This window comes from Bactrocera oleae, chromosome 5 (genome assembly GCF_042242935.1).
Source record: "Bactrocera oleae isolate idBacOlea1 chromosome 5, idBacOlea1, whole genome shotgun sequence".
Lineage (NCBI taxonomy): Eukaryota > Metazoa > Arthropoda > Insecta > Diptera > Tephritidae > Bactrocera > Bactrocera oleae.
The window spans coordinates 30,942,757-30,969,554 of record NC_091539.1 but is presented as its reverse complement, the minus strand read 5'-3'; the positions used below and the strand labels follow the sequence as shown (position 1 = coordinate 30,969,554).

The following is a 26,798-nucleotide window of genomic DNA, read 5'->3' as shown; positions in this document are numbered from 1 at the left end:
GAACTCTCCGTTGGGTTAACCTATTTATTAATTATTTTAACATAAAGTAATGTCTAATAACTCCTGCCGATTTCTTGTTATTAATATTCGAATATTACCTCTGTTATATAACAAACTCTTAGTATCTAGTTAGTAGTTGAAGGACGACTCACCCCTTTCGTTGATATCCGTGCAGCTCCATAACGTGTGGTGTGCATTGGAGTCGCATCCAAGTATAGTTAAGCACCTGGATGCCTCACTGGCACGTAGCATGACACCAGCCGGTATTTGCTATTGCCCGTCTATGCAGCTATGTAATAAGAAGACATTAAGCTTTTTATTAGCCATTATATATGTCCTAGCCTTACCTACGCGTCTACCATGTATAAATTATAAGCCGGTGTCCTCAGTCGACAAATATGCCCTTCATTAACCCATATCTCCTGAACAAGGACGAAGTCATGCCGTTCTTCTGTTATGCGGTTACTTAAGGCTAGAGAAGGTAGTTTTCAGTGGTGGAGATTAATTTGAAGAAGACACATTAACTATTGCCTTATCTGCGTTCTCTTGAGAGTTGCTCAGAAGCTCACTCTCAGTGTATAGCTTAGAGCGGTTATCTGCAAACTCAGACCCCGAAGAACACTCACCTTGCTCACTGTTTTCCATGTCACTCGAGGACTCCATTAAATTTTCCTGGATTTTACACTCTGTTTCTGATACCAAGTGGTCTTCTGCATCGGCGTCAGTCTTTTAGGTAATGACCTTCACTTTTGTGAACACATATGTAGTTAATTTCCAGCCACTTCTCGACAGCGGTTGTATGGATTGTTTTGTTAACAACAGCAGAATCTGCATTGTGGCTAGTTCGAAGGCATTAACGAAGCTCCATCCTTCAGTTGGCAGATTCGGCTTGCAGGCTCGGATGAGCTGCATTGGTTGCCCTTGGTGCTTCTGTCTACCGCTACGAACCTGGCGCAGGGGTAAACATCCTCTTCTTTGGCTATTGCGGCCTTGTTTAGTTGGATTGATCTCTCGTCATCACAAGCTATCATCTTTATTTGGCCCTGGTACCATCCAGCATTCGGGGATGACAGTGGCGGGCCTGGATTGCTTAATAGCACTTCTAGCGCCGCATTAGTCCGCGCAACTTGCACCCATTTCAATTGAGCCCTGAGGATTTTTCTTCGGGATCTCCCTAATCCAGCATACCAATTATAAAGCAGTTTCTTAGACTCTGGCCTTTTGGCAGACGGCTTAGCCTCTTCAGCTGACCTTTGTCGCTTCGCTGTCATTGCTGGCGGTATAAGTTTAAAGAAAGACTGCTCTCGTGCAGTCAATGGATTCTTGAAGCTCATTCGTTTGCTCCTCCTTGGTTGGCGGTTGCAGCTGCACTTTTCTCAGCAAGTAGAGAGTACGCCATTTTTCCGCATACCTTACCTCGGTCATCGACCTGAAAACTAGGCCATTATCTGGAAGATGCACTACTAAAAGCAGAATTTTTGGCGTTTTCCACCTCCCCCTGCTTAACAACAACGCTTTGGCTACAGTGTTTGGTACCGGCTGCCTCCGGTGCGGTTGCTTTCCTGGAGCCAGCCTAAACTTCAACTCCCTTGCTAGTGCGTTTGCACCTGGACCAAGTTTCGCTCCTGTCTTTGTGCTGGTTTTAAATTCGTTAATTAAATAATTTAAATAAAAAATTTAAATTGTTATTTATTTAATGAGATAGTTTAGAGTTGTGGTGTGATGTAGTATGTGTGTGTGTTGGTGATGTGTGATGTCTGCATGGGTGGTGTATGTTTGTGTGTGTTAGTATGTGATGTCTTCTAGTGGATTGTGTTGATGCTCAGTGGCGTGCCTGATGCCCTGGGCTGCCAATGCCGCGTTGATGCCTCATTTCGCCTAGGTCTGGAAGGAGGAGGAGCTGCTGGCCTTCGGTGTCGACCCAGACAGTTGGTCTGCTGCGATCTATTCGCGGTGTGATGGCTTGGGGCAAGTTGTCGTCCGACGGCCCGCTTTGGGGCGTTGAAACATGAGGTGGTGCGGTCTATTGCACAATTGGTAGAGGGTAACGGGCGTACACTTTTGTGTAGTGTGTACCGTAGCCAAACAATTAAGGCAGTGCCCATGAGCATGGGCTCCCTGCTGGCGTTGCATGGACTGCATGCCTCTGAAAATGCTACAGTGCTGTAGCCAATGTGGACGGCGACACAGGGGGCATCGGCGGTAGTGGTCTGCGTACCACTACGAGGAGCGGTTGCCGCTGTGGTCTGTGGCGCTGGAATTGCCAGTTGGCGTTGGTGTTGTTGACATATCCACGTCCATATTTATCTGTAAATAGAGGTTATAATGGATATACATACATTTGTGGCATGTAAATTTATAGGCGATAGGGCCATTTTATGTGGCAGAAATGAGTGGTCATGTGGATCGATCATTAAGGTTAGGTTTGTTAGCATTTTCAACGGTTTTATTATTTGCGGGTTTATCGGTTCGTTATTTGATTTTTGGAGCCTTCCATCGGTACCTTTTATGAAGGTCCTTTATATATTATTAGAATTTTGATTCTTTCCCATCAATTTTTTAGGGATAGCGACGCTATGCCTGGCTCAAGTATGGCCAGAATGGATGAGAAAATGCCCTGGAGCTAGGGTTGTGAAGTCTTGTCTCGCAAGATCCGAGAGCGTTGTGAGTTGCCGTGAATTGAGGACGGCTTCAATTCAAATTAATAATGTGAATTCTTCATAGTTGAACTTGTAGTTTCCAGTTTTTCGAAGTGGGATTTGAAGCTTATTACAGCTGATTCCCATAAACCACGCATTATAGGAGCGCTTGGGGGGTGATAAACTGCCAATTAATGCGTTGGGGAACGTACTTCTGAACAATTTCAGGTGATACATGTTTAATAAACTCCACAAACGGTTTTTCAGTGGCTCTTTGGGCTCCAACGATAGTTTTGCCGTTATCGCCCATTAGTTTTGACGGGAAGCCGAGTGAAGCATAAGTAAGTAAATATAATATGAAGTAATGTGGCGAGTCGAGACTTCTCTGGTATAATTAGAGGGTGGCGTTCGTTATTCGTGAAGCTTGAATTGGCAAACTGACCAATAGGCGACTACTCTGAAGGCTCGGAAGAACGATGAAAATCTATCAAGGATGTCAGTATCTTCAAATGTTGTATGAAAGGAGTCGATTTTTCGACTTTTTGGGGCATTTATATTGCGCGTGGGCGATTGTGGCCAAAAATCGGGAGATTCTGTTAACCATCGTGGGTTTTTCCACCAGAGAGTGGTGGTGGTAAAGAGGAGCGGTTTGCATCTTCTTGTACCTAGATTGTCAGGATTGTCAGCAGTGCCTACGTGTCGCCAAGTGGCTGATCCCAAGTATTTGCAACGTTTGTAAGTATGTCTTCCATGCAAGTGGTGGTTTTTGCAACCAGGCTTGAACAATTTCAGAATCGTACCAGAGATACAATCTATATTTATTCATGTTTAAATGGATCTGCACCATGGAAGCTAATTTTGCGAGTAGTAGTGCGCCACAGAGCTCAAGTCGAGGTAGACTTAGCGAAAGGAGCCGTCTTTGCTTTTGCTACTAATAAGTGGTATCGCTTTGTGTGCGCACATAGATAGTGACTACTGTGTCCCCTTTCAGAGGCATCACTGAAACCGTGTAATTCGACTTTGTCTTCAAGATAGTTTACCTATTGTTGGATTTGTATCCGTGAGATATCATTTAGATTGTTCGCAAACTGGGACCACTTTTCTAATTGAAGTGGCTTTACTTGTTCGTCAAAGTCGGTACCGTCTAGCCATAATTCTTGTATCGGGATTTTCGCACCTATCATAATTGGCGAAAGCCATCCTGCGGGTTCGAAAAGTTTTGTCACAGAAAATAAAATTTAGAGCTTTGTTATGGCGGATAATGCTGATATTGACTCTCTAGTGTATGAACACTGATCAGATATCGCATATATATTTTACTATGTTTGGGTGATTTGCGGTAATTTTTTCAAAGGAAATCCTACGGATTTGAGGGCTGATAAAACCTGTGAAAAGGATTCGTATGCCTGCGGAAGACTGTGACTTCCAGACAGGATATCGTCTACATACGTTTGAGTTTTTAACACTTCGGTTGTCTAGGGAAATTCTGACTTTGTGTTTTCTGCCAATTCGTGGAGTGTTCGAATGACTAAATATAGAGCACAGTTCAAGCCAAAGGTAACTGTTTATTTATAGGTGCGTAATGGACAGTGGATTATAGGGAGATGTTCGGAAAATAATTCACTAAAAATCTTGGTCGTCTTTATGTACGACTTTTTGTCGATACATTTTTTCAACGTCCCCATTAAATACGTATTTGAATATGCGCCAATTTAATAATAATAATAACCCAGCGATTACCCTCCTCCCGCCCAACCGACGCGAGGGGCGCAATCCGGAATTAGCCGAGTCAGAAAAGGCAAGAGAGTTTTTTAAGTGTTGAGATCTAAAACTGCTCAGCTACAGAAACAAAAATTTCAACAGCTAAGATCTAAAGTTACAATATAACAAATTGTTACATTTTCATTTTTTAAGAGAAAACAATAAAGTCTTTTTAATTTTGAAAAGTGAGTCAGATAAGTCAAATGTGCTGGAATGAGAATTACAATCATGACATATACGGCGGAATGGCTCGTTTAGTTCAAAATTTGATCTACAGGATTTTAGCAGTAAAGGTCTAAAATGCCTCGAAAGGCGAACCGGGATATTAAATTTAATTTCAGGCAGGAGAAAAGAACTGCAAACAGTTCCATTCAAAAGTTTCACTAAGAATGTTATGCCAAGCATTTCCCTACGACTAGAAAGTGTAGGTAGATTAATAAGTTTTAAACGACTAGTGTATGGAGGTAGACTTACCCTAGCATCCCATCGGAAATGCGCTAAGGCGAAAAGTAAAAATTGTTTTTGAACCGACTCTAACTTGTCAGAATGGATTTGGTAGCTAGGGTTCCATACAACAGAGCCATATTCCAATATAGGTCTAACCAAAGTTGTATAAAGTGTTTTAGTAATATACGGATCTCTAAATTCTTTAGACCAACATTTAACAAAACTGAGGACAGCTTTTGCTTTCAAGACCATGGTATCAATATGAAGACTGAAATTAAGCTTAGGGCCCATATTAACTCCCAAATCAACATAGTTTAAAACTTGCTCTAGAAATAATATGAGAAGCATTAAATCTGGTTAGAGTGTAGGTCCCGTAAAAAGAATATCATTTAGGGAATTCCTAGAGCTAAAGGATCTTGAGGTTGATTTTTTATCTGGCTTTACTATTGTAGTTTTGTTGACCTAACGGTTGTTTGTATCACCTAAAACTAATCGAGGCTTTTAGGTGAAAACCCATATCTTGAGATCTGCTTAACCAATTTCAACAAAATTCGGTACATAACGTTCTTTTCATATTTCTATGTCATGTATGTGCGAAAATGGGCGAAATCGGACTACAACCACGCCTATTTCCCACATAACACCATTTTCAATTCCATCTGATTCTTTCACTTTCCACTATGCAAATCAGGCAACAATGACTGTATCGGGATAAAACTTTGCATGAATAATGCGATTAAAGTATGCCACCTTGTGGCCAAAAATTGTCTTAATCGAACCAAAACTGTTCAAGCCCCTAAGTACTAAATATGTGGACCCCAGGTCCTATAGTTGACCTTCTACCGAAAATATCAGTCTATCCACAAAGAAATATCAAACGAGTATACTATTTGACTTTGCGAGAGTATAAAATGTTCGGTTACATCCGAACTTAGCACTTCCTTACTTGTTAAGTAAGTTTTTTTCCATACTTAAAAACTGCTGTATTGCAGAGGTAAAATTGTTGTTTTAATGGTAGTCGTACGACGTACCGACCATTATCTGATCTAGTAGTTGTGGCTTTGTAAAAGTCTTCACAATACTGATCTTCAGGGGTTGTGATTGATATGGGGGGAGTTATTCTAAATCCCAAAATTGCTGTAATTGTGAATTGAGGGATTCATTAGAGTTTTCCCCAACTTGAGTTGTCATGATGGTAACTGGTTCCGTAACTAGTCCACTTAGGATCCAACCAAAAATAGTATTTTGCGCCAGAAGTGTGTTTTTTCTCAATACCTTCGAGTATTATCTCTCGTATGAGATCGCTGCATGATAGAAGACCTATTTGAGCGGGAGTGTTGCAGTTGGGAGCTGCTAGCTTTAGGTGTGAATCCTTTTGCCAATGCTAGCATATTTGTTAGTTGTGGTAAGACAACAGCTTCTGCTTGAATGCGCTTATCCGGAGCAGATTTTGTTTGAGTTTTGGACTACTTTTCCGCCCATTCCCGTGATTTTATTTTTGCTGTGTGGCGTTTAAGTTTTTAATGCCTTTGAGCTGCATGGTACTTCTTGGCAATTTTCGGAATTTTGCACTTAGGAATTTGCTGTTGCAACTAACCCCGTGGCTCTTTTCATATATGCGCTCTTTGGAGGTGAGCTTGAAAATGTGCTGTAATGAAGCATTGAGTGATTTCGTTTATGACAGTAAACGCAATTAAATCTTCTTTCGCACTCTTTAAGTATATGCGCAGTTTGTACAAAGTCTTTTTGTACCCCTGTACATAGTTCGCATGACGTTTGTTTCTACTGTTCGAATGTGAACGTTTGATTTTTGAAGAATCTTCTATTTAAGTTGTTGCTACTGGCTTGGGGTCCATGGAAGCTTCTATTGAGGTCGTGTTGAATACCCGTTGGTTTAGTCATTTTTTTTTTGTCTGCGATGTCGTAATGGGTAGTTAGAAAATATTTCATTTGTTGCCACGTGGGGCATTTTCTTCGTGATGAGAGCGATTGCTCCCATAGAAGTAATAATTTTTTTAGTAATGCGGCGGTGCATATGTTTACCAGTATAAGGTCTCAGCTGTCTGTGAGAATATTCTCTGTCGATAAAACCGACAAACAATTTGAAACAGTGGATTGAAGTTTGATGAATTCTTCACTTGAATTTTTGACAAGTTGATGATTATCGTTATTTGTTTATCGACCAATATTCTTTCGTTTTCGGCCGTAAACATGTCCCGGAAGGAGGGCCATTGTTCATAACCAGCATGATAAATTTCTGTGTCACATGCGGGCACCTTGAGGTGGATGCCTGAACTTGCCTCTTAACAATGAATTTGTGGCAGCTCTACTCTCTCTTGAAATTTTCAGGTATATCTGATTCGTCAGATTCTACGGTTGCGTCATATGCAACTTGTGTCCAGAAATTGTCAAGGTTTTGTTTTTGGATTTTTGAAAATCGAGTGCAAATAAATTTGAAGTGTAAAATATCTTTCATCCTTTTTTGCTCTGTAGCACCTTGCTTTGAGCGTGTAGCTTCTGCAGGTGTACATGGACCTTTTCCGTCAGAAATCATCTTTTCATCAACTTTTAGCAACTGAGTTGTTTTAGAATATTTCGAGTCTGAGCTCATTTAAAAGATGTGTTGAAATAAATAAAAAGTTTCTCATTGTAAAAATTGAATTGAATTGTTGAAATTTCAACAATATTTTTGTATATCTGTATGTATATGCATACGTGTTACATATAATCATATATGTAACCGAAAACTCTTTTTAGTGAATAAGAGTATTGATTTCAAATTAACTGCGTATTTCGCAGTTATTGGTACCGCTTCGAATTATTTATTTTTCAATTTAACTTTATAAAAAGTGCGGTTGTCAATAAACTACTAATTATTGACAACCGCACTTTTTATTTATTTATGTGTCCCTTATACCTGGACTTGTAAGTATGTATTTATTCCCATTCAGTATTTGGAATAGGTGAAAATTCAGGTCCCCATGTCGTCTGTCTATCCACGAATAAATTTCCGGAATCAGTCTGTGGGTCCATCGTTCTTTAGATGATGTTTGATGAACAGGGTATATTAAATTTGCCACGAAGTTTATAACACCCGGAAGGAAACGTCCGAGACCCTATAAAATATATGCAATAATGATCAGCATGATTAGCTGAGTTGATTTAGCCATGTCCGTCTGTCTGTATATACACAATCTAGTAACTCAGTTTTTAAGCTATCGATCTGAAATTTTGCACCTGTTCCTTTCTTACTAAGAAGCTGCTCATTTGTCGGGACGGCCGATATCGGATCATTATAGCATATAGTTGCCATACAAATTGAACGATCGAAATCAAGTTCTTGTAAGGAGTCTTCGTATTTGTGAAGGGTGCAACCGAAGTTAACATTTTTTCTTGTTTACTCCTTAAGACGGCACTGAAAGCTGGTACAGTCGCATGAATTCGTACCCCTGAATGTCAATAGGCGGAATACTGGCTAATAATTCAGCAGTATCACTTGATGTCGTTCGGAATTACTTGGATAGCAGTAAGCCCATGTACTGCGTTTATTGGTCTATGTCTAGCGCTTGTATCCATATTGTTGCTGCATATAATATCACAGAATTCATTGCTTTTGCTATAAAAAACCGCCAGCTGGAACGCACGCAGCCTCTATTGGCCAGAGCATTATAAATTTTGTTTTACCGGAAGTATTTTTATTTGGAGTGTAGTATTACTCCCAGATACTTCAGCTGTGGCTGTGAAGTAATCTCGTACTCCCCTATGGGGAGTGATAACATTTCCTGGAGGTCACAGATCGACAACCCTATCCTAACTCCAAAACCTCGCGGTACAAAGAGACCGCGAAAAGGAAATTATTAAATTGTGGGTAATTTTGGAAAGTTTTCTTTTATATGCATATATGTATTTGATGTTATATTGTTGTACTTATATATACCGAGTTTGTATATATAATATATATAGTTAATATTATATGTATATTTGTATGTTTTTAGAAATATGTAACGTTTTGATGTTGTACAAAAATGTAGAAATTATACTCTTCTTATAATATGTATTAGCATATATAGGTGTATGTTTGGAATTATGTTGTTGAATTTTCTTTTTTTTTCTATGCTTTTAATTTGCCTTAGCTTATTGTAGGCAATCCTGCTTATACTTGATCAAGTATAAGTGGTATTGCGGGAAATTGATGCAAGTAAATACTATACAAATTTTTTGTTGTTTGGGACAGTTTGGCAAACGTTTCTTTGTTTTTGTGAAAATATACAAAATATTCAAAGGAATCGATCCTTTCCTGCTTTGCTGTGCTGATGTATAATCTGGACTAAATTCACGCCCATTCTTGTAGTTGTATGTGTTTCTGTTGGGTTTTGTTGAGGTTCGCGCCCGCTTATGTATTATTTTAATTTTATTTTTATCGCTCCTGAATTTTTTGTAGTTTATCTATAATTTATATAATATTTAATAAATATTAATATTTTGCACTCTTTTGATTGTTGGGTAGTGTTGAGTTGTAGTGTGTATGTGCGGCTGGTCTGGGTGGTGGGTGATGTATGTTTGTATGTTAGTGTATGGTGTCTTCTAGTGAATTGTGTTGATGGTAGGCGCTCAGTGGCGTTCGTTGAGGGAGAGCCGTAACTCTTCTAGCCACGCTGCTCTCTTCTGGGAACAACTTGCCCCCTCCGGCTTTTTTACAGAAAACTCTTTTAAATTTATGTTATTATTTATATTGCTGTTTTGGCTCATATTCTGGACCTACGAGTGTAGGGGAAAATATGGCCAGTTGCTCATAGCGCCCGATGCTATCTTATTACGGAGGGCGCGAGGTTGCCAGCCAGTCTGTGCCTACCTACGTCGTGATACTGTGGTATATATTATCACCTGGTACCCTCGAAGAGGGTTCAGCGGGTGATTTTTGCCGACCAGCCCTCTAATAAGTATTGTATAATGTTCATGTCTCAAAACCACGCTATATCAACCAAACTCGCTTAGGACAAATTTTAAGAACCCCTACTGATAGTGTGAAAATGGATGAAATCGGATTATAACCCCGCCCCCTCCTCATATAACGGTTTTGTTATAAACTACTAAAAGCGCGATAAATCAATAAATTAATACTTTAGAGACATAAAATTTTACACCCGAGATGGTAACCGAGGACTTTATAGGAGCCGGTGTCAAACTTGAGCGATGGGCGTAACACCGCCCACATTTGGAGAAAAATCAATATCTCGAGACTTACGACCAATTTAAACCAAATTCGGCATGTAAAATGACACTGACATTCCTACATTATAAAAATAGTCGAAATCAGACGAAAACTACGCCTACTTCCCATATGAAATAGTTTTAAACTCTATCTGATTCACTTTCCAGTATACAAATCAAGAACCAATCAATGTTTCCGGATAAAACTTTGTACAAATAGTGCCTTAAAGATATTTCATCTTAAATTGTCTTAATCGAACCATAACTTTTGAAGAACCCAGACGCCAGTGCGTATGGCTGAATTTTTTGCCGAAAATATCGGCCAATCTGTGTGATTCGGGGAAGATGTTTCTTTGATAATAATATACCCTTGTATTAAAAATGGATTGAATCGGGTACCTTAGCCCCGATATTACTAATATAAAGATTTTCGAACTTCCAAATTGACTTTATAAAACATATATCTGAAAATGTGGGAGTTATTTTAAAGAAATTGAGAGAGCGTGTTTTTCTAATAATAAACGGATACAAAATAACAACAACAAACAAGAGAATGCACTTATATATTTAGAGATCATTATTATTAAAAGTAAAATAAACTTAAGGAGCAAAAACAATTTATATTATTGTATATATGCAATATTTACGTTCACATATTTAGAGATCGATGCTAACATTTTCCAAATAATAATTGAAGAAGTCTGTAATTTTTTTTTTTAATTGTTGAATCTACGAGAAATAACATGCGATTTCATATTCCCTCATTCACACAAAAAGTTGTTTTTTGGCTAAAAATATGTCTGAAGTTCTTGTATGTACCATATTTTAAAACTTCGAGAAGTGAAGGGTACTTGTATGGCTTTGCAGAGATGTCAACTGCTGCTTATCACAAATGCTGCGAAATATGTACTTGTATGTACGGCAATACCAGATTATTCAACTAAATTTTTTTGTGCAATTAATCGCGGAAACGAATTACTCGGGAAAATTTACACGTATTTACACGATCAGGTGATTTAAATAAGCGGGAAAATCATATTAACCAGAGGTCAATTAAGCGGGGGGTACTGTACCAAATTTGATTGTAATCCATTCCCTTGCAAGTTAAATGAAATGTTCGGTTACACCCGAACTCAGCTCTTCCTTACTTGTTCTGGCAGTTTTTTTAGTTTGAGATAACTAAACGATAAAGTTTTCCAAATTCTGTAAAGTTTTTTTAATACTTCCAGAATTGAATTCTTAGAAAATACGCCTCAGTTAAATTCACAATGTAAGAAGTACGCTCTTAGGTACGATACCTAAAAATGCGTAACTAAACTGAAAACTTCTTGTCTTCTTCCGAAAAATAACAGTAAATCAAATATCAAAATGTGCTGAGGTTTGGGTGTAGAGCTGGACGCACTAGTTTTGTTTGGTTTTGTTACGAAATTATTGATTTATGTTGCCTTTTCTAATTTTTATACTCTTGCAACATGTTGCTACAGAATATAATAGTTTTGTTCAACGGTTGTTTGTATCATAAATGTAATCGAGATAGTTATCGAGTTATATATATATACTTGTATGAATGATCAAAACACAAATCTATAAAAAATTGTGGTCCCGCCCTCTAAGAGGTTTAATGAACTTATTTCCTAACCCACTTAAGATAAAATAACCAAATTCGCTCAGGACAAATCCCTTAAGCACCCCTACCGACACTCTAAAAATGGATGAAATTCCTCATATAGCGGTTCTGTTAAAAAATACTAAAAGCGCTATAAATCAATAAATAAATACGCCGGAGATAAGACGATAAGACTTTATAGGAGCTGGGTTCACAATAAGATGGACGTGGCACCATCCATTGAGTACAAAAAATTTTTCAGGGCCAAAAGAAAGGAAGGGCGGGATCAAACTTTGACCATACGGTGCACTCAAAGTTGTCAAAATCAGACAACAACTATTCAAGCCCCCAGATACCGAATCTGTGGACCCCACTTTCTATTGTGAACTTTTTGTCGAAAATCTCGGTCAATATGTGAGATATGGTATTCGAAATTCGAAGCGAATCTTTCCCTGATAACAGTATGCCTATATGTCAAAAATGAATTGAATCGGATGAAGGCTTCTCTTAGCCACCATTACATAATACAAAAATTTTCTAACTTCAGGTTGACCAATATGTGAGTTATTTTAGGAAAACGAGACATCGTGTTTTACTAATAACATTGTATGTATGTATCTTGCCTGAATGGTAATACATCCCTTAGATCCCTTCGACCCCATATTCTTAATATAAAATTTGTATACTCTTACAACATGTTGCTACAGAGCATAATAGTTTTGTTCACCTAACGGTTGTACGTATTACCTAAAACTAAACGAGATAGATATAGGGTTTATATATATAAATGATCGAGATGACGAGACTCGTTGAAATCCAGTTGACTGTCTGTATGTCCGTCCGTCTTTCCGTGCAAGCGATAAGTTTCGTAAAAATTAGGATATCTTAATAAAACTTGATACACGTGTTCCTTGGCAAAAAAGCAAGTACGAGTTTGCAGATGGGCGTGTGGACGTGGCTGGCCACAAAACGCCATTAATCGAAAACCTATAAAATGCGATAACTACACACTAAAATAAAACATAACCTGTAATTTGGTACAGCGCAAGGGGCACCTGAGTAAGGTATGCTATTTTAGGTCTAAAAATTGGACAATAACTGTTCAAGCCCCCACATACTGAATATGTGGAATCCAGTGCAATGCTGACTTTTTGCCGAAAATTTCGGTCAATCGGTGAGATATGATATTGGAACTCGGAGAAAATGTTTCTTTGATAATAATATATCCTTGTGTCAATCGTATCAATACTTCCCGTAGCCCCCAATACCTAATATAAAAAATTTCTAACTTCCAATTTAAAGTCAGCCACATATATCGGCCAATACACTAGTTATCTTAATAAAATTGGGGAAGCGTGTTTTTCTGACAGTGTATCTTTGTGCCTAAAATGGATGAAATCGGCCTGAAACTTGCCTTAACCTCATATAACTGATATTCACGATTGTGAAACATCCGGCTGACTTTTCTCTATATATGTCTATTTTTATATATTTATAAAATTGATTGAAAATAATTTCTCAAGTATATCTGAGCAATGTCGAAAATTAAACCAATCAGACTTTCATTTCTCTTCTCCCATTATACCCTATATAATTATTTCCGACTTACCACTTAACTTTAAACCGTACAGGTTGGTCAAAATTTGTGATATTCTAATGAACTTAAGTTTTAAAATTATATTAATTGCTTGGCGCTCAATATAAATGAAATTTTGAATGGTCCAAACTTCATATCTCTAATATAATGAGTTTCGGTCGTTTTTTAACGTTAACGTTTTTTCTTGTTTTTATTATAAAATATCTCTCACTAGAAATCTTTCCACGCCAGTCGCAATGCCATCATCGGTAAATCTCCTATATAATAATATATTTAATTAAACACACAACCGTACGAAGGAAAAGGAAAAGAGTCCTGTGATGAGCTCTAAGCGATATACGAAAATTCTAGCCTGCGGTTATAAATTAAGTTAATACGTAACAAAAATAACATTACATATGAGGCTTGTTCAAAGGAAAAGGTGAATTTGAATTTTTTAAGTACTTATTTATTCATCAATATCTATTTTGTTCCCTTTAAAGTAATCCTCCTCCTATACCATACACATGTTTGTGCCAACACTTTTTCCAATCCTCGAAGCCCTTCTGAAATGTGGTTTTCGATATGGCCACTAGTTCTTTCTTAGATTCTGACTTGATCACATCAATTGTGGCAAAACACTTTCTTTTCATAGATTTTTTCAGTTTCGGGATTAGGAAAAAGTCGCAGGGAGCCTAAGCTGGTGAATACACATTTCAAATACCTTGCAGTACTTATTCCAATTCTAACCCAAAGTTTAATACATATTCTTTAATCTATTTCTTTCAAAAGTCAAAAATCGAAGAGCACACATAAACGTGACTAACCTTTTCTGTTGTCAAAAACAAACTACTAATCGAAATTGACTCCTAATGCAAGCACATGATAAACATATGTGTCCGATTTTAACAAAAACAAAATATCGATCATCGAATGTACACAGCCCGCGAAAAATCAAACTTCACCTTTTCCTTTGAACACACTTCGTACAATGATAAATACTTCATCACAGTGTTGCATTAGTTGGCAATTAATTTCTAAAAAATGCATTTGAATTTTTTTTTACATAGTGTTAGGGTTTCCACATTTACTTATACCATACAGTATAAACTCAAAAGGAAATATCCTTAGGTAAGGTTAGCCTTATGGAAAGATTATATTTGACGGAGAGAAAATAGGAAGTATGAGAAAATTAAACATATGTACAAGCCTGGTCAGTATAAGAATGGTTCGGTTCAGAACCTAGTTTACAGACAGCAGCAGGACAACGAGATGGAGATTAGAAGTAATAAATACTTAAATTAGTTATCTGCCCATTACTGTACTAAAACAAGAAAAAGCGTTAACTTCGGTTGCACCGAAGCTATAATACCCTTCACAAATACAAAGGCCCCTTACAAGAAATTGATTCCGAACATTCAATTTTTATGGCAGCTATATGATATAGTGATCTGATCTGACCAATTTCTGCAGAGAATACTTTGTTGCCTTAAGCAATAACTCGTGCATAATTTCGTGAAGATACCTCGTCACATAAAAAAATTTTCCATGCAAGCAATTTACCCCGATCGTTCAGTTAATATGGCAGATATATGCTATAACCATCCGATCTATACAATTTCTTCGAAAAATAAATTAATGCCTTAAATAATAATACATGCCAAATTGCCGCCGTTTGCTTCTGGGTGTTACAAACTTCGTGGCAAACTTAATATACCCTGTTCAGGGTACAAAAACTAGTAAACAATAAATCAGACTAAGGGAGCATATTTATAGAACATATTCATGATGTTATATATTCGATTATAAACTTGTATATACACGAACTAGTTCTCAGTTTTTAAGACATCGATCTGAAATTTTGCTCACGTAATTTTCGCCCCAAGGAGCTGCTCATTTGTCGGAACTGCCGATATTGGCCCATTATAGCATATATCTGACATACAAACTGAGCGAACGGAATGAAGTACTTGTATAGAAAACTTTTTCATTTCTTCATGAAATTTGGCATGGGTTATTATCTAAGGCAGTAATGCAATCTCCGAAAATCGGATCACTATAACATATAATTTGAACCATCAGATTCAAGTTCTTGTCAAGAGTCTTTTGTATTGTGAAAGGTATTATAGCTTCGGTGCAACCGAACTTAACGCTTTTTCTTATTTTATTATGCTTTGTTGTGCTAAGTATTATTTTCTTCTACGCCGCTTTCTTCTTACCACACATCTTGTTCTAACAGCTTGTCTTCCTCTTCGTCTTCTTCTTCTAGCAACAGCATTATTTCCACCAGAAGTTGCTGGTGAAGGAGCTTATATTGCGGGGCCGCCAGGTGCAAGTGTTTTTAACCCAGCTGCCGTGGCTCTTGTTGGAGAAAAAATTGTCGTTAGAATTTTATTTGAATTTTTGTAACATATTATTCATCAACGTTTCTTAATAAAACTTTACAAATATTTGAGACATATTATTTTGTATTAAACAAATAAAAAAGTAAACAAAGCAAACATAAAAAGATTCATTATGTTTTATTTATATATTATATATCATATTGTTGCCACACAGGTTATAGTAATTGCCACATATTTATATGGTTTTCAAAGCATATGTAAATACAATATAAACAATGAGGTATATTTATACACGTGTTAAAGGCTTAAACATATTTACGGAACTTAACCGCAGCTGAAGGAATTCGGCATATCATTTTATAGGCATACATGTAATAATAGAATCATATGGTTGCCAATATTTTAACACAGTTGCGATCATTTGGGTAGATAACTACTATTTCCGAGACAGAACTTTAAATTAAAAGGATGTATTTTTAATTTAAATTAATTTTTTTGAGCAAAAAGTTAATTGCTTGTTCATTGATTTTCCTCCCCAGGAGGCCTACTTTAACTCCAATAATATTTACAATTCTAAACCAAACTACTTGTAATAATTTAAACAAAAAAAAAAATACCTTAGTAGGCGAAACTTTACATAAAACAAGTAAGGAAGACCTAAGTTCGGGTGCAACCGAACTTTTCACTATTGTAGCAAATTGCCAGGATCAAAGCCAGGGAAATATCTTCAAGTGCATACGGTTTGTGAAAACAACGAAAATCAATATATTGGTATTATTCCAGTAAATTTTGCTAACTATCTTACTTATTTGCAGAAATATGCGATATAAAGTCAGCCAGTAGTTCGAAAATCCTTCTATTAGGTATATGGGGGCTAAAGTAATTATTGACCCGATACAACCCATTTTTGAAATACAGGCATATTATTATCAGAAAAGCATTATCTTCAAATTTCTATAACACATCTCACAGGGACCTCGGCCACTTTTTAAAAAACATTTAAACTGCAGATGCCCCTCTTTAATGTGATCCTGTATACCACAGGTTCTGTATCTTATTGTGGAGCTTAGTTTTGGCAATTTATTTGTTTTTAATTAATGGCACTTTGTAGGCATGGCAGTGGTTCGATTACGCCCATCTGTAATACCAACCGTCTTACGGTACCAAGAAACATGTGTACAAAGTTTCATAAAGATATCTCAATTTTTACTCAAGTTACAGCTTGCACAGGCGGACAGACGGATGGACGGACAGACAGTCACCTGGATTTCAACTCGTCTCTTCATCCTGATCATTTATATATACATAACCCTATATCTAACTCGATTAGTTTTAGGTGATTACTAAAAACCGTTAGATAAACAAAACTCTGTAGCAACATGTTGCAAGTGTATAACAAGTAAAGAAGGGTTAAGTTCGGGTGTAACCGAACATTTTATACTCTTGCAACTTACAAGAATCAAAGCAGGGAAACCAGTTACCCGGAGGATCGTAATTCATTATTTTAGGGATATAAGGTTTGGTCCAATGTTTAGACCAATTTCATTCAAATTTAACTTTTTAGAAAACTTGTTCATTTAATTTTAATAAAGTTTCACACATTTTGACAGGAGGAAAGTCGGAAATTATTGTGAGGCTATATTGGGGACAGAGAAAGGGATTGACTGATTGAGTTAATTTTGGCATTGCTGATGTATACTTGGGATCATATTTTCAAACAATTTTATGAATATATAACTCTCACATTGAACGACATTTTCGGCATTAGAATAACGAAAATCAATATATGTAGCATTTGGAAGTTGGGCTAATTCGTAAACTAAATTCACATATTTTCAGCATTTAACCATAGTATACCAATATTATACGTTGAGCTGTAATATATCCAATATTAATCAGTTAAATTTGCTAAGATATCTTGCATATTGACTTATATACTACAAGTATAGGCCAAATAGTATGTTTGAAAATCTTATGTTAGGTTTATGAGAAATATGGGTAGTATTGACCTGATTTTATCTATTTTTGACAATACAACATATTATTAATATACTCACTGAGGCTCATTAAAGTATTGTACCTCACATACTGTCACCAACATAACATATATGGAGTAAAATCAACCGGATGTTTAAAAATTTCACTTTACAGTATGCAAATGAAACATCAATAAAGTTATCAGCATAATTACGTCCAAAAATTGTCGAAATCGCACTATAACTTCTACCCTTAGCCGCCATATACCAAACGTAAATATTTTCAAATACCGCATCTATTGGTTACATTTTTGGAACATGCATGCATTCTACCTATCACATGACAACTATCACTTATTAAAAAACTTTGAAACATACACATATTACATATGTATGTACCACAAATGATGAAAATTCCATTTCAAAATGGAAAAAAAAACTCTGTTAAATTTGTATATTACAATCCGAAAATATTTGTACTATATACACACATATGTAATGTACACGTAAGCAAACATCTTTACTCTCGTATAGAATTTGAGTAATACGTGCGATTAGTGTTATAGCCGAGGAACATATTCGCGTGCACATGGGTTGAAAATTTGTTTACGAGTACATGCCACCTGAATTCGTTCAATAACTGACACTGCTATGTGTGTACAAATTGTGGCTTTAGGCTACGCGTGTAAGCAAATCATCGGACGACATGTTGACGGTGATGCCGGAGATGATGATTATAGCATAATGTTTTTCGCGTGATTTAAGCACATTCCAACAACGAAATGTGCGAAATTCGTGTCAGACATTTTCTGATCACAATAACAACGACTTACATGCCTTAAATGCCACATATACTGGATTTCTCAAACTCCTTTCGTTTTAAAATGTAATTTAAAATGTCTTTCTCACAGAAACCTAAATTTCCCCTGCCTGAGTTGATTTTTCGCCTTAATCGAAGAAAACTGTAAATTATAGCGTAATTTCTCTTCTTTTCACTTATCATAGAAAAGCTCTATTAGGACAAAATCTTATTTTTCTAACGTCTAATTGAAAAGATTAAGATAGAAAAGAGCAAATTCTTTTAAATTTGAAATGGAATTCCAGTAAAAGTTTTAAAGTTCAAAATATCCACCTTTTTATCCTTGAATACAAATGAAAACGAAAAGAAGTGTGTTAAGATTGACTTGCAATAATAACCCCTTTAAATTAATTGTGTAGAATTTATTGAAAAATGTATTTATATTTAGAAAGTTATTTTATTTAATAAAATTAATGAAATCAATCTTCATGATAGATCGAACCAGCCTATTTCAGGTTATTTAATAGGATTATAAAATCACACAAACACATAAATTTGTGGTTGTGCCACCAGATTTATTATTTTTATTGCGAAAAATTTTAATTTCTAAAAATATTTACAATATGAAAAAACTACTTTCTTTCCTTAAACGAAATCCATATGCCATTCTGAGGAGCTGTTAAAAAAGTAGTTTCTGAAATTTTAAATGGCTTATAATTCTCATCCAAGTTAACCGAATACTTTGATAGCAATGTCACTATTCCAGCTTTGCTTTGAGCCAAACCGAATCGCATTCCTTGCGAAAAACAAAAAGCTTAGGTTAGTCATTCCTTATTTTTAGGTCAAGCTTTAAAACTGTGTAGACTTTTTACCTGGACACATACGTGGCCCCTCTCCAAATCCTAAAAACAAGCTCTTATTAGAGTTAAAGCTTGAGTCTATGAACCGATCTGGTTGAAATTGTAGAGGATGTTCATACAAATCAGCATCACTGAAAAAAAAAAAATTAGTTTTAAAATACTTTTAACATAAGTTAAGATATATTGATTAAAATAAGTGTAAATTATGTATTATTAAATATTACCGAATCATAAATGTGCTAGGCTATGTTAGGAGGGTTTGGAGTACATTTATAAAAACATGGGGAATACCGATATACCGAATTTGTTTCATAAACAAGGTCACTTTTACATTTTCTCGTTTCAACTTTTACCGTTGAGTTTATGTCTATAAGGATGCCTATTATTTAAGTATAGTTCCACTCTCTTTTCAGACACCATTTTCTAACAAAAGTCAGAGCTGTAAAAATGTATATTATTAGGAAAAATTTAAATTCTAACTTATCTTAAAACTTTAACCAAAAATATCGCGAGTCATTTCGATTATCTGAATTGCCATATCTTTTTCTACACTATTGACATTATATAATATAATATATGCATATTATACAAGTAACATGACTTAATTTTATAGGACTTAAAGCTTAGAAGTATTATGTGTTCTCAGTGATTTTCTGTGGAGAAACAAGCTTCAAGTTAATTTATTTCAGACAATAGAATATTTAGTAATAATAACGGTAGTAATTTCAATACAAGTATGTACATAGTATCCTCAACATCGTATTCCAAATCTTTTTACCATTTTCAACATGCATTTTTCCTCTAACATATCTTAACGTTACGAGTGTTAAGAGCAATAAGCAGCTTCTTAACCCTAGTAAGATAATGCATGTCGAAATGGCATTTTGTTTTACGCTCTCAGGCTTTCATTTCTATTTGGAGCAACTTCAAACGCTCAGTTTTCTCAGTCGGTCTTTATGTGTTTCTCACAAGATTGCAAATAAAAGAAATAATATATCTCTGCCAAAAAACGCTTAATTTTCAAATCTTTGACATTGTTAAAATCTTTTAAATTAAGGTATGTCTTTTCGACGTCCGTTATCTTTCCCTTTGGAATATATATATATATATATATATAAATTAACGTTATCTTTCAAGAGTAATGAATACTCACTAGTGTACAGCTTTCACCGGAACGATAAAGACCATGCCCACAGGCACCTGAAAGGACTTGCCTCCTACGATCTGTGGCGGCAATTCGAATTCTTTCGTACAGTGTTTCAATAAAGCCATCATTGGAGGATAAAGACGCAAAGTTTCTGTAAAAAAACATAAACGCGGAGAAAAACAGACATGAATTGAAATGGCATGACACATATTTTGTGTGTTAAAACAGGCGAATTGTGCCAAGAATATTAATCATCTTGCAACTACCGTATAATGTCGCTCCTAAATAAGACATATCCTGTATAGCTTCATAGCACATTTCGCCGCCGTGACTAGCCAACACTTCATCAATTTCCTGTTGAACACGTGCCTGCACCAACGGGTGTTTAGCATACTAAATTAAATATTTAATTCCAAAAGAAGTTAATTCAAATTTGCATATTTATTCTCATCTCTCTTTATTAATGTACTGCACAGCTTTTTGTATGAATGGATAAGTGTGCGAGTGCGGGTAGCTATGAACGATCTGTGCCATACCTCGTAAAGAGCAAAGGCCATTAGTGATGATGATGTCTCGAAACCTTCTAGAAGAAAAGTACTACAATGTCCGACCATTGTTGCCACATCCACCGGTTCATACGATTTATGTCTGCCTTCAATAAGCCATTGCAGGAAATCACTTGGTTTTGACGTCATTTTGACTTTGTTTTGCTCTTCCGACAAACAGCGTCCTTCTAAAACCTTTCCAATTATTCCTCGAAGCCAGAGCTGTACGCCTGACGGCACGTAGCTGTAATAACGTGCCATAGTCGAATGCTCTCCAGTTAAATGCATCATTACACACACTTACCGATAGTTTATGATGTCGCCGAGTAATGGTGAGAACAGTAATGCAATCGTTTCGAGTAAACTCCAAGTATTTGGCATAAATAGATGCTCAACAAGTTGTGTAAAGTCTGAATTGGTGTTGTCGAGTGAAGCACCATCAAGCCCGTAGCCGGCTGAAGCAACCACATCGAGTGTGTACTTGGAGAACAGCTGTTGAAAACGAGTGCGATCATTACATATATACATAGGGATATGTTATTATATAAGTTAAATGGCTATTGGTTGAACGCACATCTTTTGCTTCCAAGGTATTATTTGAGTTGTGTATTTGCTGCGACACAAACGTATCAAGCTTTTCGCAAATGAACTTAATATGGGGAAAAGAAGCTTTGACCTGGAAAAAATTAATGAACCAAATTAACACACGTGATAACTTATATATGTACATAAATGCAATACACAAATAGTTTGTAGACGCTCTTAAATATACAGCAAATTTTACCCTTTTCACACCCTTCAATCATTCAATCATCAAAGAGTTTATATATATTGTACATAGTTATAGAATGAATAATAGTTATTGTTTAAATCGAAATTGCTGTAAATGAAAAATTTAGGATGTTTAATTTGTTTCGTTCTCCTGGATGTACCGCAAGGATGTGTCGTTCTCAATATGAATCCACACAAGCTATTCAGTTGTCACTTATAAGTATCTAATAAGGGACAGAGCGAGCTCGATGTCAGTTCGACTCACCTTATTTGGGGTAAAAATCGGTAGAATTTCAGCGCGCATATTTTTCCACAGTTCGCCTTTCGCGATGAATGGATTGTAGCAAACAATAGGATCACGTTTCCGACTGATCCATAACACATTATCCTGGAAGTGCTGAAATGAGCGTATCATCACCTCTTTAATCATTTCCTGACTGCGAAGCAATATCGCCGGCTCATTGAAGAGCCGATAAATCCCAACATAAGGAAGGTGTGGATGAGTACTTTAATAGATTTTATAAAAATTATAATAACACTGGTTAACACAAATCAGTTCAATGCATACTCATAAAGTTTTTTATAGACATCACCATAGTGTTTTCGACCGAGGAAAAAATCACCCATGTTGCCTAAAATCGGCAAGGCACGTGGTCCATGCACTCCATGTCTCAACCAATAACTGCATTTCCACAACAGGTATATGCTGAAGAGCAATAGCACAGTTAAAGTTAGTAGCAAAAAAACCATTTAAACTAATTAAAGGAATAGATAGAGTTATGGCAAAAACAAGGCTGAAGTCAAGTTTCTTATATCACACGATTTGCACTGATATTACAAATTTCAGATCCCGGTTCATCACTAACAAGCAACTGAACGTTATAGTGTAAGCGACCATTATAAATACATGCCAACATTGAATGCCGTCGATATGTTTTTGCCTACAAATGCATTACGTGTTGTTAAATATGCATAATTGGAAACATATTACATTTGATTTCAGTTATGTAGTTACTCTAAACCTTTCTTATTGTGTAGTTGTATATCGTCAGTATTATATAAGTGCAAGTGCGAAACTTGTGCTTAAAGTAATTAAGACTGAATGTAAAATATTTTTGGTCAGTACGTTTTAGCGAATAGAAGCAAACTGGATGGTTTGCCGACGCAAGAACATGTCGCATAAGGCAGTCCGTAGGAAAAGAATGATGTACCCACATCTCAGCCACAAACAGGCAACGTTTGGTCTCTTGACTTATTTATCGTTATTGCGAATGCTTGTCTAATTGGAAATTGATACCATTTGAATTCAATTGGCCCATTCTCATTAATTCTTTATACGCTTGCAACATGCTACAGAGTAGAATAGTATTGTTCACCTAACGGTTGTTTGTATCACCTAAAACTAATCGAGTTCGATATAGGGATATATATACATAAATGATCAGGACGAAGAAACGAGTTGAAATCCGGGTGACTGTCTGTCCGTCCGTCCGTCTGTGCAAGCTGTAACTTGAGTAAAAATTGAGATATCTTTATGAAATTTGGTACACATGTTTCTTGGTACCGCAAGACGATTGGTATTGCAGATGGGCATAATCGCACCACTTCTTCGCCCACAAATTGCTATTAATCAAACACAAATAAATTGCCATAACTAAGCTACACAATAAGATACAAGAATGTTATTTGCTATACAGATTAGGGAGTGGCATCTGCAGTTTAAACTCTTTTTTTAAGTGGGCGTGGTCTCGTTCCCTAAAAGGTTTAATGTACATATCTCCAAAACCGCTAAAGTAATAATAACAATATTCACTAAGAACAAATATTTTTAACACTTCTATCAACAATGTGAAAATGAAATCGGGTGACAAGCCTGCCCACTCCCCATATAACGGTACTGTTAAAAACAACTAAAAGCGCGACAAATCAAGCACTAAACACGTCACAGGCATTAAATTTTATCTTTAGGATGGTATGAGGTGACTTTAATGGAAGCGCGTTCAAACTTAGTCAGTGGGCGTGTCACCGCCCACTCTTAGGTGAAAACCCATATCATGGGATCTGTTTAACCGATTTCAACCAAATTTGATTCATAACATTCCTCTTATATTTCTATGGTATAGTACGAAAATGGGCGAAATCGGATTACAACCACGCCTATTTTCCATATAACACCATTTTAAATTCCATCATTCCGACTTAATAACCAACTCCTGGCTAGTAAACGAATCAAACGCGGGCGTAGGACATGAATGAACAGCAGTTACAAGGTATTGTCAATGCAGCCGTTAGCGCCGCACTGCAGGTTCAGAGAAAATAATTCGAAGCCAGGATAGAGCAGCTTACAAACCAATTTCAGTCCACATCTGTGGCAGACCCCTAAATCAAGGCCTACGTGCCAATAAAAATTATAGACGGGGTCGAATGTTACGAAGGTCTGGATGCAGTTAAGTCGCTCCCAGAGTTCGATGGATCAAAGGAATTATATGTGTCCTGGCGGCAGGCAGCAATGGCCGCATATGATATTTTTAAAGCCCACGTAGGCAGTTCAAAATACTACCAAGCTGTCCTTATAACTCGCAACAGAATTAGGGGATCGGCTGATGCAGTTTTAGCATCTTTCAACACGGTCCTTAATTTTGACGCTATTATTAGTCATCTAGATTTCACGTACTCGGACAAGCGACCATTATATCTACTTGAACAAGAGCTCGCTACGCTCAGACAGGGTTCATTGTCAATCATTCAATTTTACGAGGAGGTTAAAAAACTCACACTCCTTACCAATAAAACCACAATGACTTTTGATACCGACCAAGCGCGGTTTATGAACGACAAGCACAGCAATTCCTACAACAGCCGGTTCTGTCGCCAGTTTCGGCGATCTAACCCTGTTTAGATCGGTAAGTGTTAGTCTAAGTCTGTCGTCACTAGAGCAACACCTTACAGCAGGGTTGCTCCGTATCCTCTTGACCCGTTCTGGCATCGAGTCCAACCCGGGCCCCGAGGAATTCTTTTGCTGCGTATGCGCTAAAAGGCTCCATTCAAACTCCACCTCGGTTAGGTGCAATACATGGAATGGATGGAGCCATCTTAAGACCTACTCAGGCCTTAAGACCCATAAGAAGTGGACCACGAGTTATGTGGCCCCATGCTGCCAACGCAATACTGCGACACCAGCCTTAACGGCTGTGCAATCTGCACCTGGTTCGCGCACTGCGCTGCCACTCCAACTGAGTGGCCAAAAAAGGACCTCTACGGCCCTAAGGAGCTCTAGGCAGCATGGCTCCCAATCTGACCAATCCCCCCCTCTACCTTCATCCTGCTCCAATCTCCGTGCGAGAACCACTCAGCAACTCCTGGTTCCTCGCCCAGTCTGTCCCTTGTGTCAGTCCGTAATACGCCGAAACGTCACATCAGTCAAGTGCAATTCTTACACTGGCTGGTGTCACTTTCTGTCGTGTTCCGGACTACGCACCACACGTGAGTGGAGTGCGTCATATGTTGCCCCATGCTGTAGGAGTCTGCCCCCGCAATCCCATCAAGTGGCGTCGCCAAACAACACCACAGTGCGATAACCGCTCATGCGGGTATTACAGCTGCAACAACCACCACCCCCAGGATCACGACCGGACACCCGCGACAAACCCGAATCCTACAATTTAACTGCAACGGACTCCAGAGCAAGATCGAGGAGATAGTTGCATATATGAGCCGGTAACGTGTATCGATAGCTGCGGTCCAAGAAACCAAGCTAAACAGCCGCTCAGATCTTCTGAGTTGTGCAGGTTTCCAAAACGTTGAAACGTAAGGATCGCGAACGAGATAATGGTGGAGGCCTAGCCTTCATATTGCACAACACCGTGCAATATCGTTAAATCGATGGTGACATCGAGCTCAGGGACACTACCTTTGAATGTCAGGGTATAGCTGTCCGGTCAGGCGATGTCGAGCTCGAGATATTTAACATATACATCCCCCCAGTTACATGTTGCCCAACAGGATATCACCCGAACATAGGTGCGCTGCTTCGCGGTGAAAACCGTTTGGTGCTAGGCGAATTTAACGCGCACCACGATCTTTGGCATTCCTGCCTGTCAAATGATCGTAGGGGGATGAAGCTGGCGGAACAGATTGACGATTCGACATTTTGCACAATGAATGACGAAGCCCCCACCAGAAATATGGGCACCTGTAATAGCTCGCCCGATATTACCATCGCTAGCGGTGGTCTGATAAATAGCATAAAGTGGCGACCTATGCTAACTCTCGCATCAGACCATCTGCCCATAATTATCTCGATCGAGAAACCTCCCGACTTTATTTCTGTGGACAACCGCACCTTCATTAACTTTAACAAATCTAACTGGGTCGGCTTCACTGAATTTACTGAGAGTACCTTTAACGCACTATCAATTCCTACGGACGTCATCGTTGGCGAGCGTCAATTCCGCAAGGTAATCGCTGCTGCTACCGCTCGCCGGCTGGTAGAATTGCGGAACTTCGCCCAAATTTTTCAGCCGAAGCAGCTGTATTAGCAAACGAGCGCGACACTTTACGCCATGCCGATCCCTGTGATCCCCGAATAAGGGATCTCAATTTGGAGATTCGGCAAATGGTAAACCAACATAAGCGGAAAAAATGGGTGGAGCACCTGAAGCCCCTTAATCTCTCCACCGGTGTGAGTAAGCTTTGGAATACTGTCAAGGCCTTGTCTAATCCGAGGAGACATGACGACCGGGTTGAAATTCAATTCGATGGCCATGCCTCCTCGGACCCGAAGAAGTGCGCGAGCTATTTTAGCCGGCAGTTTACACTGCACTCTTCGCCCGACAAGGCCAAACGATGTGTTACCCGACGGCTGCGGAAAATGCCAAAAGACTGTCATCAAAACGGCGAAATTGTCTAAATCCATCGGCCCTGACGGAATAAGCATGCTGATGCTAAAACATCTAGGCTCAACGGGAGTAGACTATCTCACCAAGGTCCTCAACTTGTCGATGTCCACTCTTCAAATACCCGATGTGTGGAAAGTCGGAAGAGTGGTCCCACTACTGAAACCTGGGAAACCCGCCAACAAAGGGGAGTCTTATCGCCCGATAACTCTCCTTTCCC

At 37.8% G+C, this 26,798-nt stretch overlaps 2 protein-coding genes across 2 annotated transcripts in view; one reads left to right on the top strand and one right to left on the bottom strand.

Annotated features, from left to right (window-relative positions):
- Positions 1–18,717, top strand: part of LOC106616675 (cholecystokinin receptor-like) — a 46,902-nt gene extending 28,185 nt beyond the window's left edge. The window contains exon 4 of the mRNA XM_070110280.1: positions 18,632–18,717. Coding sequence (XP_069966381.1) covers positions 18,632–18,717 — 86 coding nt within the window. The remainder of the gene's footprint in view (positions 1–18,631) is intronic.
- A 197-nt stretch (positions 18,718–18,914) lies between these two features.
- Positions 18,915–22,568, bottom strand: Cyp308a1 (Cytochrome P450 308a1). Its single transcript, XM_014233490.3, has 9 exons — positions 22,252–22,568; positions 21,949–22,189; positions 21,487–21,588; positions 21,217–21,404; positions 20,904–21,156; positions 20,634–20,760; positions 20,374–20,518; positions 19,233–19,351; positions 18,915–19,156 (listed from the first exon to the last, which is right to left on the bottom strand). The coding sequence occupies exons 1-9, from the start codon at positions 22,431–22,433 to the stop codon at positions 18,993–18,995; spliced, it is 1,521 nt and encodes a 506-aa protein (XP_014088965.2). The 5' UTR covers positions 22,434–22,568; the 3' UTR covers positions 18,915–18,992.
- Between the last annotated feature and the right edge of the window lie 4,230 nt (positions 22,569–26,798).

Excerpts from the sequence above, each read along its gene's own strand:
- Cyp308a1 (XM_014233490.3), bottom strand. The coding sequence starts at position 22,433 with ATGGTTTTTTTGCTACTAACTTTAACTGTGCTATTGCTCTTCAGCATA. Across the intron at positions 21,589-21,948 it reads CGATTTTTACCCCAAATAAG|GTCAAAGCTTCTTTTCCCCA; the intron begins GTGAGTCGAACT and ends AATTTTTTCCAG. Across the intron at positions 20,519-20,633 it reads TTTAGGAGCGACATTATACG|AAACTTTGCGTCTTTATCCT; the intron begins GTAGTTGCAAGA and ends GTTTTTTTACAG.